This window comes from Gavialis gangeticus, unplaced genomic scaffold, assembly GCF_001723915.1.
Source record: "Gavialis gangeticus isolate Ggan-Ray unplaced genomic scaffold, GavGan_comp1, whole genome shotgun sequence".
Taxonomy (NCBI): Eukaryota; Metazoa; Chordata; order Crocodylia; family Gavialidae; genus Gavialis; species Gavialis gangeticus.
The window spans coordinates 748,202-765,626 of record NW_017729013.1 but is presented as its reverse complement, the minus strand read 5'-3'; the positions used below and the strand labels follow the sequence as shown (position 1 = coordinate 765,626).

General features: G+C 46.7%; 2 protein-coding genes across 3 annotated transcripts in view; one reads left to right on the top strand and one right to left on the bottom strand.

Annotated features, from left to right (window-relative positions):
* Positions 1 to 14,070, bottom strand: part of LOC109293449 (S-adenosyl-L-methionine-dependent tRNA 4-demethylwyosine synthase-like) — a 172,609-nt gene extending 158,539 nt beyond the window's left edge. For both annotated transcript variants that reach the window (XM_019511364.1, XM_019511365.1), the window contains exons 1-7: positions 14,018 to 14,070; positions 12,748 to 12,890; positions 12,153 to 12,293; positions 11,116 to 11,217; positions 10,373 to 10,567; positions 8,863 to 9,144; positions 7,116 to 7,238 (exon numbers count right to left, since the gene is read on the bottom strand). In XM_019511364.1, the coding sequence (XP_019366909.1) occupies positions 7,116 to 7,238; positions 8,863 to 9,144; positions 10,373 to 10,567; positions 11,116 to 11,217; positions 12,153 to 12,293; positions 12,748 to 12,890; positions 14,018 to 14,021 (990 nt within the window). In that variant the 5' untranslated portion in view covers positions 14,022 to 14,070. The remainder of the gene's footprint in view (positions 1 to 7,115; positions 7,239 to 8,862; positions 9,145 to 10,372; positions 10,568 to 11,115; positions 11,218 to 12,152; positions 12,294 to 12,747; positions 12,891 to 14,017) is intronic.
* Positions 14,071 to 14,210: 140 nt separating this feature from the next.
* Positions 14,211 to 17,425, top strand: part of SBDS (SBDS ribosome assembly guanine nucleotide exchange factor) — an 11,455-nt gene continuing 8,240 nt past the window's right edge. Inside the window, exons 1-3 of the mRNA XM_019511368.1 lie at positions 14,211 to 14,391; positions 15,715 to 15,844; positions 16,692 to 16,892. Of these exons, the coding sequence (XP_019366913.1) occupies positions 14,264 to 14,391; positions 15,715 to 15,844; positions 16,692 to 16,892 (459 nt within the window). The 5' untranslated portion in view covers positions 14,211 to 14,263. The remainder of the gene's footprint in view (positions 14,392 to 15,714; positions 15,845 to 16,691; positions 16,893 to 17,425) is intronic.

The window sequence follows — 17,425 nt, the reverse complement described above, 5'->3', positions numbered from 1 at the left end:
CCGGGCTGGGGATGTCTAACCTCGGTCCTCTTTCCTGCCAGGGGCAGAGGGTTGGACACGATGATCTGTTGTGGTCCCTTCTGACTCTCCAATCTATGAATCTATGAATCAGTTAACAAAGCTATTTACTGAAAACAAAATAGTCCCCTCTGCCACCGTATGGCCAAGAGCTATAGTAGCACCTACTAGTGGGTTGGGCATGTGTCCTCTTCACTGCAGAATAAAGCCCAGGGCAGGGTAAATGGCTCTAGTGTCATCAGAGCGTGCCTGCACATGGGGTTACTGATGACCCAGGTGACACCTGGCTGAACAGATGTACTTCTCCTGCCCCACCTTGACTTGGACCAGGCTCTACAAACAGATGGGCTTTTAAGAAGCCTTCCCAACCCTTCACACGTCAGCTCCTCTGACTTGCTAGCAACGGCAGCCTGGGTTTCTGGTGATCATTATCAGATAAAACGACTACTAAACTTGACTATGAAAAAATGCCAGAGCAAAAAGCACACAGATAAACTAAGCTGATGTTTTATTCTCGCACAATTTCTCTCAGATTCAGTGTAAACCTTGGGAGTAACTCCAACAAAGTGAAAGGGGTGATACCAGTAGATAGATAGATAGATAGGTAGATAGATATTCAACATGAGATGAGAAGTGGATCTGTGCTGTGAACAGTGTGGTGGGCTTTCCAACTGGCTCACCCTGTTGGATCTGTTAGAAGCTTGCCAACTCCAGTGACTTGCTGTGGCTTGTTAACTTCACCATGTGGAGCCGAGTGCCTTGCTGTGCACCCTGGAGGAAGGAGACCGTGCCAGAGCTAAAACCGAGAAGGAAACAAACTTACATCCAGGGGAGTTTTCAGCATCCAGTCTGTTCCCCATCCATCAGCTTGCCATTGATAGAGTAATTGAGGGCAGAATACAGATGGCAGCTATAGGTACGAGACCTACTGCACATGGATAAAAATAATACCTAGCCTTATCTACCCCTTTTCACCCAGAGATCTCAAAGCATCTTGTAAAAGGAGGTCACCCAGACCATATAACAGAAAGGCAAAAGGCTTGAAACTGTATAATTACAAGTATTTTTCCCTTTTTTTAAATTGGGCAGCCCAGGTTTTAACTGGAAACTGCAAACCCCCAAACGCTCCAATTATACCACTCCTGAACTGCAATACCTTTCAACAGACAAAACAGGGAGAACTTAGACTTGATCACAGGACCTGGGAAAGAGATGCTAGTGCAATGAGATCACAGGCAACACTTTCTTTAAAAACTCGTTTGAAAAAAAGCAGAATCACTTCAGTTTTAGGGCTGGGGTTACAGATCAGAATCTAGCCCAGAGGTCTGACCTACTGAAAGAGCCATTCAGCTCCCCTTCAGCACCTCTGCTTTCCAGTGACGACTTTCCAATGACAATTAAAAGCAATGACAACTTTCTGGGAACGCTCCAGTAAGGCCCAGGCTTTTTGGTTGCTTGTTTTTAAGTTGCACAATTGAGTCCCATAACTTCACTCAATCAGGGTTCAATACAGACAAGAAATCGGCTTTTTGCACAGATCTCGGAGCTACTACACAGGCCTTTTTCGACAGTGTTTTTTATGTGACCCAACTCAAAGGAAAATTCCCACCAACCTCACTAGGAGTTTTGTTCACAAAAACACAGCAAGACAGGGTCTTTCACAGGGATAATACCTTGCAGGCGGTTTTCTCTTTCTCATTTTCTTGAAATTGTTCAAAAACCTTCTGAAAAGGTTCACCCACCCCACAGCTGCCCAACAGGTAGACTCCCATTTTACAACATAGCTAAGGTGAGACAAGGTCATGGGACCTTCCTTAGATCATGCAGCTCACGAGTGGCAGAACAGGAGTAAGCGCCTATGGGTGCCTGTACACACATGCAGGATGCTAATTAGAACGCTTTGGAGCAGACTTGATTCATCTGCTGAATTAGCACACTCCAGCAGCCTCGCCATCATGTCTATTCAGTGTTCAAAACGGCAGCAAGGGCACTTTAAACTAAAGCTCAGATGAGTTTTAAAGGTGCCCCCACTGCCATTTTGAAGGGCGGGACACTCAATACACAAGGTGCTTTGGGCATTTTAATTAGAGCGGCTCCCAAAAGGGGCTCCAAATGAAACACCCCACCCCACCAGGAGAACGTGTATAGACACCCCATGAGTCCTGACTCCTAGCGTCACACCATGGTCACATCCCAAACAGCCCTTCAATTCCAACTGCCTCTCTCATACCTGCCTTCCATTTTAATATTTCAGGCTTGCCCACATAGCACATTACAGTGGGTTTTTTTTAGAAAACAGAGGCGTTAATCTTAACACTGTAAAATATGCCTGTATGATAACTTCTCAACTGATCCCCAAATTAGGATACCGTTAGTATTCATGAATGTAGTTTATAAACACAAAGGTTAACCAAACAATTCCCTTCCCAAGGAAGAGACCTGGATGTATCTGTATTTCTAGTTTATCACAATCTCCCAGCTGTGGGAGATACCATGTATTAAGAACCAGTATTCCTGTGATTAATGACCACAGCCTTCAAGGCCACAAATATATCTATTAGGTTTCATATTTATCTGATAAACACAGTCCGGGGAGTTGCTTTAGAGGACAGGGAAAGTGCACTGCATTTGTATCGATCAAAAGCAGAGTTGGCTGTTAAATCTATAGAGGAGCCATGCCCATTTCCACTGCTATAGGAAAGCCTGTGGAGGGAACACAATCAGGTCCTTTCCTTAAATAACAAAAACTGAAAATGTAGCAAAGCTGAAGATACAGCACGCATCCTGCTCGCTCCAGATGCGTCCCATCTAACCCAGAATCCTGTCTCTTCATCTCTAGTACCCGATGTTTCAGGGAAACAGCCCTACAGAAATCCCACAGCATGCAATAATGGCATAACCTTTCCCATAGGGCAGGGGTGGGCAAAGTCGAGCCCACACCGGACTCCATTTCCCAGAAGCCCCTGTGGAAGCAGCTCCTTTGGGCTGCCACCGCTGAGCCCAGCCCCACTGCCCGGGCACCCCAGCCCCTCTGCCCTGCACTGCCAGGGACAGGACCCATGTGGGCAGGGCATGCAGCTGAGCTGCTGGGATGGGGCCGCGGCTGGGAGCAAAACAGGCAGGAGGGGCTGGGGAGACCCTGGGATCCTGGGGCAGCGACAGCATGGGTCTGGGGATGGGGCAGAGCCACGATCTGCTGCTCAGATACCCCTGCAATGAGTGCGGGTTCTGCAGGCAGGGGAGTGCAGCAGGGAGTGGATCACGGTTCTGCCCCGGCCTGGGATCCCGTGCTGTCGCTGCTGAAAAGATCCTGGCCCCGGTCCTGGTCCCAGAGCAGCTCCCTGATCAGCTGCATGTCCTGCCCATTCTCTATCAAGACCCCAAAAGCACAGGGCCGTGACAGCAAGGGGACAAGCCAGGGCAGAGCCCTGGTTATGTCACCCCATGCTGTCACAGTCCCACACTCTCAGGGTCTCCGTTGAGCAAGCCAGATCTACCATTTTGCCAAAAGGCAAGTTTTGTCCTAAACCCTATCAGTTACTGGTTATTTTATGCCCTGAAGCAAGATGGCTTTTTGATGCTTGGGAAAGGCATATATTCCCAGTCCTGTTTTTTGAAAACCTTACTAAGCACTCAACCTTAATTTAATCTTCCAGTAAGAACTGCCACAACTTAAACTACATAGAGTAAAAACAAACAAACCACTCACTATTTCTTTGACCAAAGTCAAGGTTCTCTTTGCCCCTTCTTCCAAGAAGACAAACAGGATAGTGACAGTTACCTCTGTGTTATTCACTGTTTTCTACACCTGCATCCTTTGCAAGCCTCTGCTTGTCAACCTTTGGGCTCAGCCCCAATACACAGCACACTGAAGTGGGCTCCATCAGATTAAAACAGCTGCCTTATGTCTGGCAACTGTTTGAGATCCCTTACTTTTCTAGAGGGATGAACTAGAATTGATCTGCCCTTTGGGAGAGGGATGCCAGCACCCTTCCTTGTAATTCTGCTCTCTGTGTCTGCATTCATCTCGCTTGTCACTCTCAAATACCTACCCGCTTTTGTATAATGCTAACATGCTGGTGTGGGAAAAAGACAAGAAAAATCTAGCCTGGATTTCCCATCCAGTCAAGGGACCCAATTCAGCACACTTATATGGAGATCAACTACACAGTTCTGAACAAATATTCATTAAAGATGCTGCCACCACAAGATTGCTGCCTGGACATAAAAATCAAGACTGCAAGGATTTATAGCCATACAGATGGCATATTCACTTCCCTTCCAATAATTTTTTTATCAGTGGCAACATGAGCCCTGAGACTAAATCAAAACTAGGCCCTCAAATTCCTCAAAATTTAAATTTTACTGCCCCATATGCACAGAGCGTGCAAATGCTCATCCCAAACCTCCATGAATGCTGGAAGGTCTGGTTTGACATCATGCTACAAAGTCTATGCATATTAATTCACAGATTGGCACAGTATAGGTCTCAGTAGCTACCATACCACACTGAGTTCTGCAAACAGATTTCAGGGCCTATTACACTCTCCCTTTCATCATCTAAATCAGAATAACTGCTGTAATCCACTGGCTGCAGTAATGTGAAATGATATCAATCAGGCCCCGTGACTAAGTAGCGAAAGGAGCAACTCAGCATTCTGTAAAAGAAGACGAGCTTAAATGTGGTATCTATCTCAAGGAAGTCTTTCCCCCGTACTAATTCACAATAGCTAAAGCAAAGACGCAGCTTGGGAAAGCAGGATGCCTCAGACTTAATACACAACTGTAACTTCCATCTTGGAAACAAGGAAATAGATCATGAATTGCATTCATCAGTGCAGATTCTTCTGCACTTTACTATCAAATCTTCAACATTTATTTTTATTATGGTAAATAACTGCACCTCAAGGATTGTTTTCCACTTGAAGTGTTTGCACAAATCTGTTCATCAGCCAGTCTACATATTCCAAGATCTGTCACTGAGCCAAAGTCATTCGTTCTCTTGGCTAACGGTATGGATAGCCACCTATCTGAGCTCTCATGCAACATTTATATGGCCATCTCCTCACAGGATTCCACACGCAGAGCTCCCATTGAGGTATTCTAGGCTTTTACGTTAAAACTGACAGCAGCAGGTGGCCTACAGCTAAATCCATTTTTAACAAATAATCATGGATTTTAATCCAAAACCCAGGGAACAGGACTTCACAAAATGACACAACTTGTGTCAGAGCCGTAGCGCAGAACTTCTAGTTTGCACTGGGTTTTTGCACTTCTGAAACAGCCGGCCAGCAAGGGGCAATGACTACCAAAAAGACAATTTGGGCAGGAAAAGAGATCCTTAAAAGACACCAGCTACACCAGACAGCAAGCGATAGAGAAAGCAGCTTCACTCCTGGATTCTCCATGGGCCAAGTGTCAAGCAGCGGTGGATTTTTGCTGCCTATTCATAAAACCAGATTCTGCTGGAAATTCCAGAGTTGCTCACGACCAATGCAGTAATCATAACAAGTTAGAAGTGACAGCAATTTGTTGCTGTGGTCATTTGCTTGTCCATAAATACATGGCCCACTGTCTAGTTTATTAGTTTTACCTTGCACACTCCTGGAGCTGTTGCCAGATGTTATTAGTCAGTGAGACCTCAAGGCCGACTCTGCCGTAAAACCCTGGGCATAAAATAATTATTCCTTATCCCTGAAGTGGTTTCAAATCAAATGAAGGTGAAGGAAAGCAAGTGTTTTTTCCTTTTCTTTGGTGCTCTCTAGCGGCGAACATGTGGAGGAGAGAGAGAGAAAGAGACTGTGCCAGATGGCAGATAGGACTGAGGATGGTTCAGAGCAAGGGAGATCTACCACCTCGTGCCCCTACAAGAAGGAAATGGATCCCTGAGCCCCACTCACTGGGACAGGGGTATTACACTGATGCTAAAGGAAGGGAGACATCCAAAAATAGGCAAGCAATGAGTTGCATGTAGAAGGAACAGGAAGTCAGACCTCACAGGTTTCTGTGGCAGCCCCAGCAACTGCTCTTAACGCTGCGGATCATGACAACATATACAACTCATTCGCTGTCATACCGTGCTAAACTGAAGTTTCAAGTTAAAAGTGCCCCAGTTATGCACTCCGAATAACACATGGATCATGTTCATGCGGCAGGGACAGAGGCTGGTTTTTCAACAGCACTGGGAAATACTGGCTGCTCAGAGCATTTAATAAAATCCACACAGAGCAAGAGGTTTCGTTTCCTAATAGAAAAATATCCATTTTACAAATGGCAAAACTAACTGCTGCACATTCACCTCGAAAGCCTACCCTATCCATTTTGGGGAGCAAGATTTTTCTTCTGAGCATGAAACATGGGCAGTATTTGTGCATGCACACGTATTTCCAAGAACATAAATACTGTGTAGCTTTTCAGCTTTACCAGGAGCATATGCAAAACACCCATTTTTTAATATTAGGTAACACTGCTGCTGCTGTTGTGCCTCAAGACCTTCCCATGGAACAGCGCCATTTTTCTAGACTCTCTACAGAGACCAAGTGGTAAACCCAACCCAGAAAAAAGACTCCTGTTCTAATCTCCATCTTTCAAAGTCCAGGCAAAATTTCTCAAGGTATCCCTGACTTTCCCCTTTTATCAGCAAGACAGTGGAGCCTAAAGTTCATACTTGCAGTTGCTTGAGTTTGCAGAGCTGGGGTTCAGGATAGAGCTGGTACGGAACCCTAACCTATAATCCATGTTGTGGCAATTATGGCAACTGTAGCCAGCCACCATTTGTACACTTATAACTAAAAGCAACTGGGATGACTGTATTCTTAAAAGCAGGGAAAATATATATCTAGCCTACTGCTAAATACTTCAAGTCACATTTTCCCCTCATCAGCTTGGAGCCCTGCATATCAAACAAAAACATGCAAAGCAACAAATTCGAGTCACATTTTGTCACGTCAGCTCCTACCTTCAACATCAGCTCAGTCTGCTGCTTGGTATATAAGACTCTCAGAGTTCGACATGAAAATCTGACAATAGTATTTTCATCACCTCCACCCACTGGCAGTCAGCAATTTCTCTGTATAAACTTGCCACAGTTGCACTACCTTGGCTTTCTTCATGTGACCCATCAGTTTTCCCAGATCTTCAACGTCAATGACAGAGTTAACATCTCCATCTTCCTCAGCTCCAGACTCTTCCTCACTGGTGGTTTCAAATAACTCTTCCACCTAGGATGAATCAAATTGCAGACGGGATTTTTAGAAGGCTGCCTTCCATGTCACTGATAAAACACCCACCAACGCCAGCCCAGGGAATCAATGATATGGCATCCAACAGTATTCTGGAAGACTACCACCAAGCCAGCTTTGGACCCACATAACAACCAATGTCACAGAAGTAATTCAAACATTTCACTTTTAACATGAGTTTAACAGTACAAAACCCTTTACAACTCATGATCTGGTTTCCAGATTCATTCTGCTCTTTCACCTGATTGGTCTTTTTTGCTACCATGTCACTGAAAATAAGGACTTTGGTGACTCAACTCCATTAGAATTCAAAGGGACTTTGGGTGCCTAATTTTCTTAGGTTCCCCTCACAATTGGAGTAAGCAGGATAAAAGTAAAGACGAGAGAAGGGAGCCTGCCTTACTTTCCAGTAAGTCAGGCTACTATATCAACAGAGTTTACAGTGGCAGCCTAAGGAAAAGACAGCCCATTCAGCAAGTAGAGAACCTATTTTCTGCCAAGGTCTGTAGCACCACTAATGATAAGTTCTTGTGCATAATAATAATACAGGGCACAAGGGGGAGCATTCAAGCTTCTCAGCAACTGTTGGGTTTACAATCCATTGAGCAAGAGAGATTATTCAAGGCACATTTACACAAGACATTTACTGCCCAGGTGACTAATTCGCTGTGCAGTAAACATCTCGGCATCTATATGTGGACTCCATTAGGCTGGAGTAAACTAATTTACTCCACAGAAGTAAATACGAGTACCATCCTGCTGCAGACTAAAAAACTCTACGGCAATGCACACATAGACACTGCCCCAAATGGCTGGGGCATGAGAGTGATTCAGTGTGGAGGCTGCTGCATCCAGCCTCTCTACCACATACTGAGCTGCGGGGAGGAGCCCCAGGCTGGCAGGCTAACTCCTGGGGCCATCTGCCAGCTGGGAGCTGCTCCAACCTAGCTCAACGTGCTCCACATGAATAAACTCCAAAGCAATGAGCCACAGAGTTTATTCATGCGCAGTAATAGCATGTGTAGTCACATCCCTCTTGATCAAAACTGCAGCTAACAAACACCATGGAAAAGACAAGAGCAATACAGATTCAGAATGGAGACAGGGCGGGCTCATATATCACAGCTCCCCCTGCAGCTATCAATGCCACTAAGGAAGAGAAGCTCACAGGATGAAATGTTAGTGGGGTTCAGACTGTGCATGTTCCTATACTGCACAAGGGCTGGGAGGATAATAAGACCCTTATGAGTAATTCATCTACTGGTCATGGCACGACCTTCTTTACCTTTAGCAGTAAGCATCCTTCTAACATCCCCACACTTCCACTCCATGTGTACCTCCCCCTCATTTCAGGGCCCACTACTAATTATCTGGCCCTCTCCTTCACCATGGGACCAAACTAACTTGAGCCCGTGGCACAGAAGTAAGGAGCCAAAATGTAAGGTGAAGGTCACACCACTGTTCTTCACCCTGAGCTGTGGAAGGGAAGGAGGAAGTCGGTAGCTCTCCAAAAGGATCTTCAGGTTCACTAGAGCCATCCCTGCTATGAGACTATTATGATGGAATTAAGGCCACCTTACTTGGCCAAGAAGACTCCCTGTACCTCAGTGTTTTCCTGCTCCGACACCCTTTGCTCATGATCGGATCCCTCCCTGCTCTGCTTCACTTTGGACTTGCACTTCCCTTTCTTGCAGTTTCCACTACAGGACTTCTTCTCCCCTTTGCAAAGGGCCTGGAGCCTAAGGAGGAACCTGGCCCTCCAGGCAGCAAAGTCAGCCTCAATGCTGCCATGCTTGCTCTTGGCTACATTGCAGTCTCCTTCTGCACGTGTCATAACACGATTGGCCCCGAGCATCCACAGCCATTTGTCAATGTTTTTTCCAACCTAGAATGGGAGATAGAGAACAAAAAGCCCATTAAAATGTTCCCACAGCTGAGAGACAGAGATAGATAGAGAGACAGAGTCATTTGAGAAATAAACTGGACAGAGTTTACCCAGAGAGATGACTGGATGTGCGACCACAGCAGAGCACATTAGTGGGACAGCTGTGCTCCAATATCATCTCTGCTACTGATCAGGAGACTGGATTAAGACCATTCATTCACTGTCTCTAGACCTCACCGTTTCTTCACCTTTAAAGCAGTTTTACTATCATCAGTCACATAACAGACAGTCTCTAAGGGCTAAGGATTTTTTTGTCCAGAATTGCCTGATAACAACATGCCCCAATATATTTAAAATACATGATGTGGCACCAGCCCACCCAGTACTGGACAAATATACTAACCTAATGATAAGCTTCATCATTTGTTTCTCTCTAGTTTAGATTATCTTGGTTAGTAGGTCTGAATACTTTCAGAGGAAGGCCCCAAGAACAATATTTATATGGTCCCTCACAGCAAGCAAAAAGGAGATGATGGAAAAGGCAGCAAGCAAGAGGGTCCTTTTGTCCTTTGAAAAGTGAATGTAAATGGACTACAGCATCCTGAGTAAAAAAAAAAGTCCACAAGTTCCTGCTGAACCAGTGGAACTCACTCCCTTTCTCTCTGAATCGATACTGCACTCACACAAAGGCTGTGTTATCAAAGGTTATGGTCCAACACAATTCCTATTCAAACCCACAGAAAACCTTCATAACTAGTTCACCAATTTCCTCACAGAAACAGTCACCAGGGGCACCCAACACATGAGCAGCGAGCTGCTCTGATGTGCTGTAACTGCAGCGCATCGGAGCAGACGCAATTAATCGAGTCGGCTGAAATGTGGTAATTACCACACTTCAGCAGACTCCAGTGTCTCATGTATCAGCATCCCCGTGCTTAAAAATGGCAGTGGGGGCACTTTATCTAAAGCTCATTCAATGAGCTTTAGATAAAGCGCCCCTGCCACCATTTTTAAGTGCGAGGACGCTGATACACAAGATGCTCAGAGCAGCTTCCTCCCCTCCCCGCCCCCACTTCCAAAGTGCACACACAAATGCCCCAGAACACTAACAGCCAGAACTGTATTAACACTGAAACCTTGGCAACAGCATGGAAATCCATGGGTTTGGAGGATAGTCCACAACTTGTGGGATAAGGAGACAAGAGACAGAGACTTCAGGGAGCCTTACCGTATTGTAGTGGTCGATATATACCGAATTGCCCAAGCCAAACACAGCATATCTCATGCCTTTCAGATATGTCTTGCCAAACCTGAAGTCATTTGCAGCCTCTTCTAACCACTTGCAGAACCAGGCTGCATTCTCAGTTGGCTGTCCCTCTGTGTAGGTTGCAACTAGGAACACACAGACATTTTTGCTGATTGTCTAAGGATAACAGAGCAGAGGAAAGGAATAGTTTACAAAGACAGGGCATTGACTATTCTAAGCCAGCTTTCCCCTCACAGGATATCATGACACAGCATAAAGGTTCATTTGAGAGGTCTGTAAATTAAAAATGCATAGACATTGTTGAGACCATGAACTATGAATCTGAATTTCAACCTCTACAGCACCTCCAAGGACCTCAAAAGGACTTAATGAACATGAATGTGCTATGTCACAGTCCCACATTTTCCTGGCTGTGAAGTTCCAGGCAAGTTGCTCACTCTCACTGAGAAAGTCTGCGGCAAAACCAGGAAGAGCCCAGATACCCCCAGTCTGCGACACAGACCCTCATTCTCAAGACACTGGCTTTTTTCTGTAGCCAAACACTAAAGAGCTCTGTTACTCCACACAGGATAGGAAAGTGTTCTTCAAACACAGGTACATTAGACTTGCAGGGAGCTGCGGAGATGCCTGCAGGGAAACACAGAGGGAAGAAACAGCCAGGCCCTTCTACATCCTCAGGCAATGGTTCCAAGTATTTTACCAACCTCCTCAGCCAGGCAGTCATCGGGATCGTACTCTCCCATGTTAATAAGTTCTGCAGGCAAAGTAAGAGCGATAATGGCTTCAGCAAGAACTGCTGCAAACCCCTGGGGAGACAGGAGAAACCTTTAACTACATCAACCCAAACAAAGTGAGCGCTGAACAAACTCCATTCTGTCTGGCTGTTACGAGAGGGTGCGAGACACCTATAAACCTTGCAATGAGCAATGGATACCAGAAGAATAATAGTTAATACAATGTACAGAGGTAGAACAAGGATGCATACGGCGTGGTTGTCATATTAGCTAGCATTCTCTTTCTGGGAGGAAAAAGGTTCAGAAAAAGACAGTTTTATATGTTTTCCAGACTAGTTACATGCACACAGGAGAGAGAGAACTTTAAGGTAGATTTGTCTTTGAGAAAGAAACAGTATAAAGCAACACCTGCCCTCAAAAGGGTGTTTAGACAGCAAACAATTGAGAACATAAGGGTGTTTATACATGTGCTTCGGGAATGGGGGATGGGAACCGCTTTAATCAGAGCAACTCCGAGAGCTGCTCTAAATAAAGCACCCGGAGCATCTCATGTATCAGTGTCCCTGTGCTTCAAAATGGCAGCGGAAGCGCTTTATCTAAAGCTCGTCTACCTAAATTTAGATTAAGTGCCCCTGCCATCATTTTGAAGCGAGGAGATGCTAATACATGACACAGGAGGCTGCTGAAGCACGGTAATGACCACACTCCAGGCGACTCAAGTCTGCTCCGCTACGCTGGAATTACAGCATGTCGGAACAGCTTCCCTGCTTGTGTACAGGCACCTTAAGTTCTTATCTATGATCTACAGCCCTTTGGGTCAGAGCTGAATACTTTTTAATCTAATTCATTTCTCACTATTTATTTTTCATATTGGCCAATTAAGGCTAGCAAGTTCCACTTTCAGGTCTCACCCCATCGCAGTGTTTACAAGCCAGACCTATTTACACTTTGACACCCTAGTGTCATTTTGCATTCCCTTTAACCAAACGGATTAAAGTGACTTTTACCTTAGCTGTGCCAGTCTGTGATCCATAGAAAATCTTCACTCCTGCCACATAAATCTCTTTTGCCTTTGGGGTTGCGTATCCATTAACCAGTACGTCGTCAGTTACTTCCAATGAAGCTGGCTTCCTGATGGCTTTTCCATCCTACAAAACAATAACAGCATCTCACCCTTTCCCCTTTCAGTCAGTTTCACATAGATATCATGCACACAAGCCATACTGTCAGAAGCGGAATATCATATTTAAAGGACTAACAGGCCAAGGCTCAATGACAACTGCTCTTTGCAAAATGAACCAATGTGACTGCTTGAGGGAGCTCCTTATACACAAGACGCACAGAAAGCATTCAGCAGGCCATTCTTCAGCTGGAATCTTAACACACATCAAATACCATGACTTTCAAGTACCCCAAACTGCATTTAAACTTCAATAGTTTTGAACTTTCTTGACTCTAGAGAGGACCAAAGTGAAACGAAGCACCATGTTACACAGCAGAGAGGGATACATTTCACTGGTGGGTTCACTGCCTCTTGAATAAGCACGCTGGAATCTTTTCAGGCCAAATGATACAATACTAGGACTGGGAAATATCACTTACTTGCTTTTTGATTTTGCTGGCAAAGAACTGAATGCAGATCCAAATACTGATGCCAAAAGCTGCACAAGAATAGATGTAAAACCTGTGTAGCCACAAGGACATCAGGTGAGCGTAGAGGTAACTCCAAGTATCCACTGACGCATCTGAAAGGAGAATGAATCATGGCAGGAGCAGATTTAGACAAGAGCAGATTTAAGTTAGACATCAGGAAGAACTTCTTTACAGTGAGGGTTACCAGAATCTGAAATGGGCTTCCAAGGGAGGGGGTCCCCATACCCTGCAGGTCTTTAAAAGCAGACCAGACAAGCACCTGGCTGGGGTCATCTGACCCCAGCGCTCTTTCCTGCCCAGGGCAGGGGGTCGGACTCGATGATCTACTGAGGTCCCTTCCAACCCTAAAAATCTATGAAATCTATGGCACTCAAAAAAAGCAAAAGCAGTGACAGCTTCCTTCAGTGCCAACCCACTTAAAGCAAGCAGAAAACACACACGCAGTATCTCGCAGTCCCACGATGGAGCCTGCCTGGTCTGCAAACCCCGCCTGGACTTGTGCAATTGCAGATTGCCTCTCAAATCCATTCAGCAGAGGCCAGCTGTCCCTTCACCTAGCAAAATAAGGTCTTGGCACTAGATCTGAACCGCATCCTCGTATCCCAGATAAAGAACGGACGCCGTAGCGCGCTTCGAATAGTCACGGGGTGATCAAATCGTAGAGAAGCAGGATGGGAAGGGACCTCCACAGCTCACCTAGGGAGGATTGTCAAAACTCCACACAAGACGACCCTCAACCCTGACACCAGCACCCGGCCTGCCATGGGGGAAGCAGGGGAACCACCGCAACCAAAACCCTGCTTCTACGAGACATCGTCAATACGTGCTCGAGGGGTCTCCAGCCGCTACAAAACGCCTCTCTCCGCCCCCACCCCCCCGTCCGGACCAGTCTGACCAGGGGGTAAAATCCCTCCTGGACCCCAAGCTAGGCTGGGCATCGTAGAGCACCATCCCGTTCTCTATGGATACAAAACCTGATGCTTTTCTGTCCTCTTTTAGAGAGACACATGTGCTCTCTTTCCTGAGGAGAAACGTCCTCTATTTTTCTCTTCAACAAAAGGGGAGCGGAGAACAATAGGCGACATCAAGGCGTCAGGTTTCGTATCCCCTCCCCCAAACCCTGGCGCCCGCCTGCCCCTGAGCAGAGGCAGCTGCAGTCCCAGGCCGGGCTCTCCTCACGGGTCGGATGCTCCCCGGCCCCCCGCGCCCGGGACCTCACCCATGCCGAGGCCGCAGCGAGGCGGACACGCGCGGGAGCTGGGGGAGACCGCGGAACGCCACGCGCCGGAGCCGCGTTTCCAGCCGCGCTCCTTTCCGAGCCGGACCCCGCTTGGCGCCGGCGCCGTGACGCCACAGAGGGGGCGGAGGGGTAAGTGACCAATGGGGAGCGGCGGAAGTTGGCCTCGCCCCTCCCCCGGGGGGGGACAGAGAAGGCGGCGGACCCGTACGCAGTGGAGGTGTCGCCATGTCGATCTTCACCCCCACCAACCAGATCCGCCTCACGAACGTGGCAGTGGTGCGCGCCCGCCGCGCCGGGAAGCGCTTCGAGATCGCCTGCTACCGCAACAAGGTCATGGGCTGGCGGAGCGGCTCGTGAGTGCGGCCGCGCCCGGCGGGGAGCGATGGGCCTATGTGGGCGAGGTGGCCGGCGGGGGTGTATCGGGCCCGGGCAGGATGGGCCGATGGCTCCTCCGACCCCGGACAAGGCAGATCTTGGTGTTTTTATGTCCCTCGGTGGCGGGCAGGATGTGTCGCAGCGCCTGCTAGCGCAGGGGTGGACGCGGGGAGGACCCAGCCCACCCCCCCTTCACATCCAGACGGGGTACACGAGTTTCCCTCGCTTTACGCGGGTTCTGTACTCACCCTTTTTATACCCAGAATTCACGGTAAATCTCCCCTCGGGGTGGTGGGAGCCCGCTGTCGGCTGCTTTGTGCTGTGCCACGTGCATCACAATAGTGTCTTGTACGGAGCCATGCGCAACACGAGTTTCCGTAGCTGCCGGCCCTGTTATGGTTTCTGCACATCCCGCTAACTTATCTCCTACTCCTCTCTGCTGTTGGCAAGTCCCAAAATTGTCTTGTAGAAGTGGTAGAAATGGGCCTGGGGGTCAGTGCAGTTGAGATCTTGGAATGTCTCCCTGTTTGTTACATTGTAAAGTGGGGTCCCTTTATGCAAATTTGCCATTGTCCACAAATGCATGTACTGCATAAAGCGAGGGAAACCTGTGCACTCCTCAAAAAAGGTTGAAACTCCCTGTGCTAACACAGGGCTATCCTGCCCCACAGCCCACATGAAGACAGTAGGTCAGGAAGCTCCTCCCACTTGCTGTGGCCCAGTCCAGTGCACTGGCTCTGGTTTGGGATTCTCACATGGAGCGGACACAGGACACACGCGCCCGCATGAAGTCCAAGGGAGGCCTTGGACAGTGTATGGGCTTCATCCAGACTGGCTTCAGGGCCGTGTCCAGTGCGAGCGCTGCATGTGGCACATGCCAGACCAGCCCCACGTGCAGGATTCAGCGCACACAGCCAGGGCCAACACGTGCCATGTGCAGTGTCAGTCCATGACCTACAGGCCGGATCCTGCTGGCTGCATCTCCAACAGCGCCGTGCTAACAGACTAATCCCCCTTGAAATGACAAAGGGAATTTAATTTCTCCATTGCATGCGGTGTAGTCCGGTTTGCAGAAGGTCCCACAGTACACTCTTAGGTGCCAACAGTGAGTTATGGGGCTGAGGAGGGCTGCCCACACAGCCAAGTTACTAGTTTCTGCTAGTTGGAGCTGCAGTCTCAGACCCCTAGGCCCGCTCCTTGCTCCCTCAGTTAACAGCATAGCAGTATTTTGGGTAGTTAACAGTAGAGGCTTCAGACAGTTTCCGGGCATCTTCTAATCCTCTGTACAATCCCTTTACCAGTGAAAAAGATATCGAGGAAGTTCTGCAGACCCACACGGTGTTTGTCAATGTCTCTAAAGGCCAAGTTGCAAAGAAGGAAGATCTCATCAAGGCTTTCGGGACTGATGACCAGACAGAAATCTGTAAAACGGTGGGTTCTGCATCCATGCAGGAATACAGATAGCCGATTGTTATGGGCAATGCAAGATCCAAGTTGCCTGCTGTTAAAAGTCAACTAAACTGAATCTCCCTCTGCTGCTGCTCAAGTTCTAAAGTTTTCTAGTGTATTATTCTTCCTTTCGGAGATTGGTCACAGAATCCCCCTTTTGGGTAGGAAAGTGTTTGAATTCTGTCGTCTTTAAGAATACCAACTTGAGCCATCGTGTTAGATCAGCATGCTGAGAGCTGGTGTGTATGGACACCTACCTACTTGCTATTGGCAGCACTGGTGTTAACTCTTGAGAGATGTTTTTCAATTGCTAACAAACCAGTGGCCCAGAATGGAAAGCACTGTTGTTCCATTTGTTGCGTTATTTTTTCAGCTATGTTTATAAATCTGTGTTCTGTACTGACATTTTTGTTTGAGAAGCCTGGTCACAAAGGTTGGGGGGGGGCGTTGTTTGCATTTTTTTAGTTGCACGTATTTTTATAATACAGCAGGGAATAACTAGTCACTTTATGCTTTGTAATCAAATACGAGTATTGGTGCTTATTTTGAAATGGTTGCAGAGTTTAGATATTTTTTTCTCTTTGAAATGTTTAGCTTGATGCATCGAATTTAACATTTAAAAATTAATGGTTTCTTTTTTCATCTCTTAAAGAATTGTTTATACTTTTGCATAATTGTTTGTAGTTAGAAATTAATACTCCAATTAAAATAAAAGTTGAAATACATAATAATCATTGAGAACAAGGCAATGCCATTCTTGCCATAAAGTTTCTTATGGCATAAGAAACTTTCTTAACAGAGGCTTTTATTTTTGATCCATTACTTCCAGATCTTATCAAAAGGGGAGTTGCAGGTGTCTGATAAAGAGCGACATACACAGCTGGAGCAGATGTTTAGAGACATTGCAACGATTGTAGCCGAAAAATGTGTGAACCCTGAAACCAAGAGGCCGTACACTGTAATCCTGATAGAAAGAGCCATGAAGGATATTCACTATTCGGTCAAACCAAACAAGAGCACTAAACAGCAGGTCAGTAGTGCGCCCTAAACACTCAGGTTGCACTTAAAGGAGTTTATTTTGGTGTGCAGTTTCTGATGCCAAAGGGCTGATGGACAGGTGGCACTAAAGCAGATTGCTCAAAGCAGACCCAGGATGTGAATCCTCAGAGCATGATTTAGTAACTCTTCATGATGTGGGGGGGGCGTGGTGAGGCGAAGGAAACCAACAAAAACAATACTGCTGCTGTTTTATAGTCTTCTAAAACATACTGTTTGTGCTCCAAATCCTACCTTCTATTAACATGAACAGTGCATTTAACCTTACCTATGAATGTTGTGGTTTTATAGTTCTACAGTAGAACTAGAGCCAAATTTCCAGTTTTTCTAAAGACTTGCAACAAAAACACAGCAGTGCTTGGTGGAAAAGATATGTCTTGTCACAGGAATTGGCTGCAAGCAGCACATCAGTCTCAATGCTAGAGAATTTCAGGAGAATGTACTGAAAAACACTTCTGCCCATACAAGACATTGGAAGGCACTACTACATCTTGGTGTGGGCAGGTG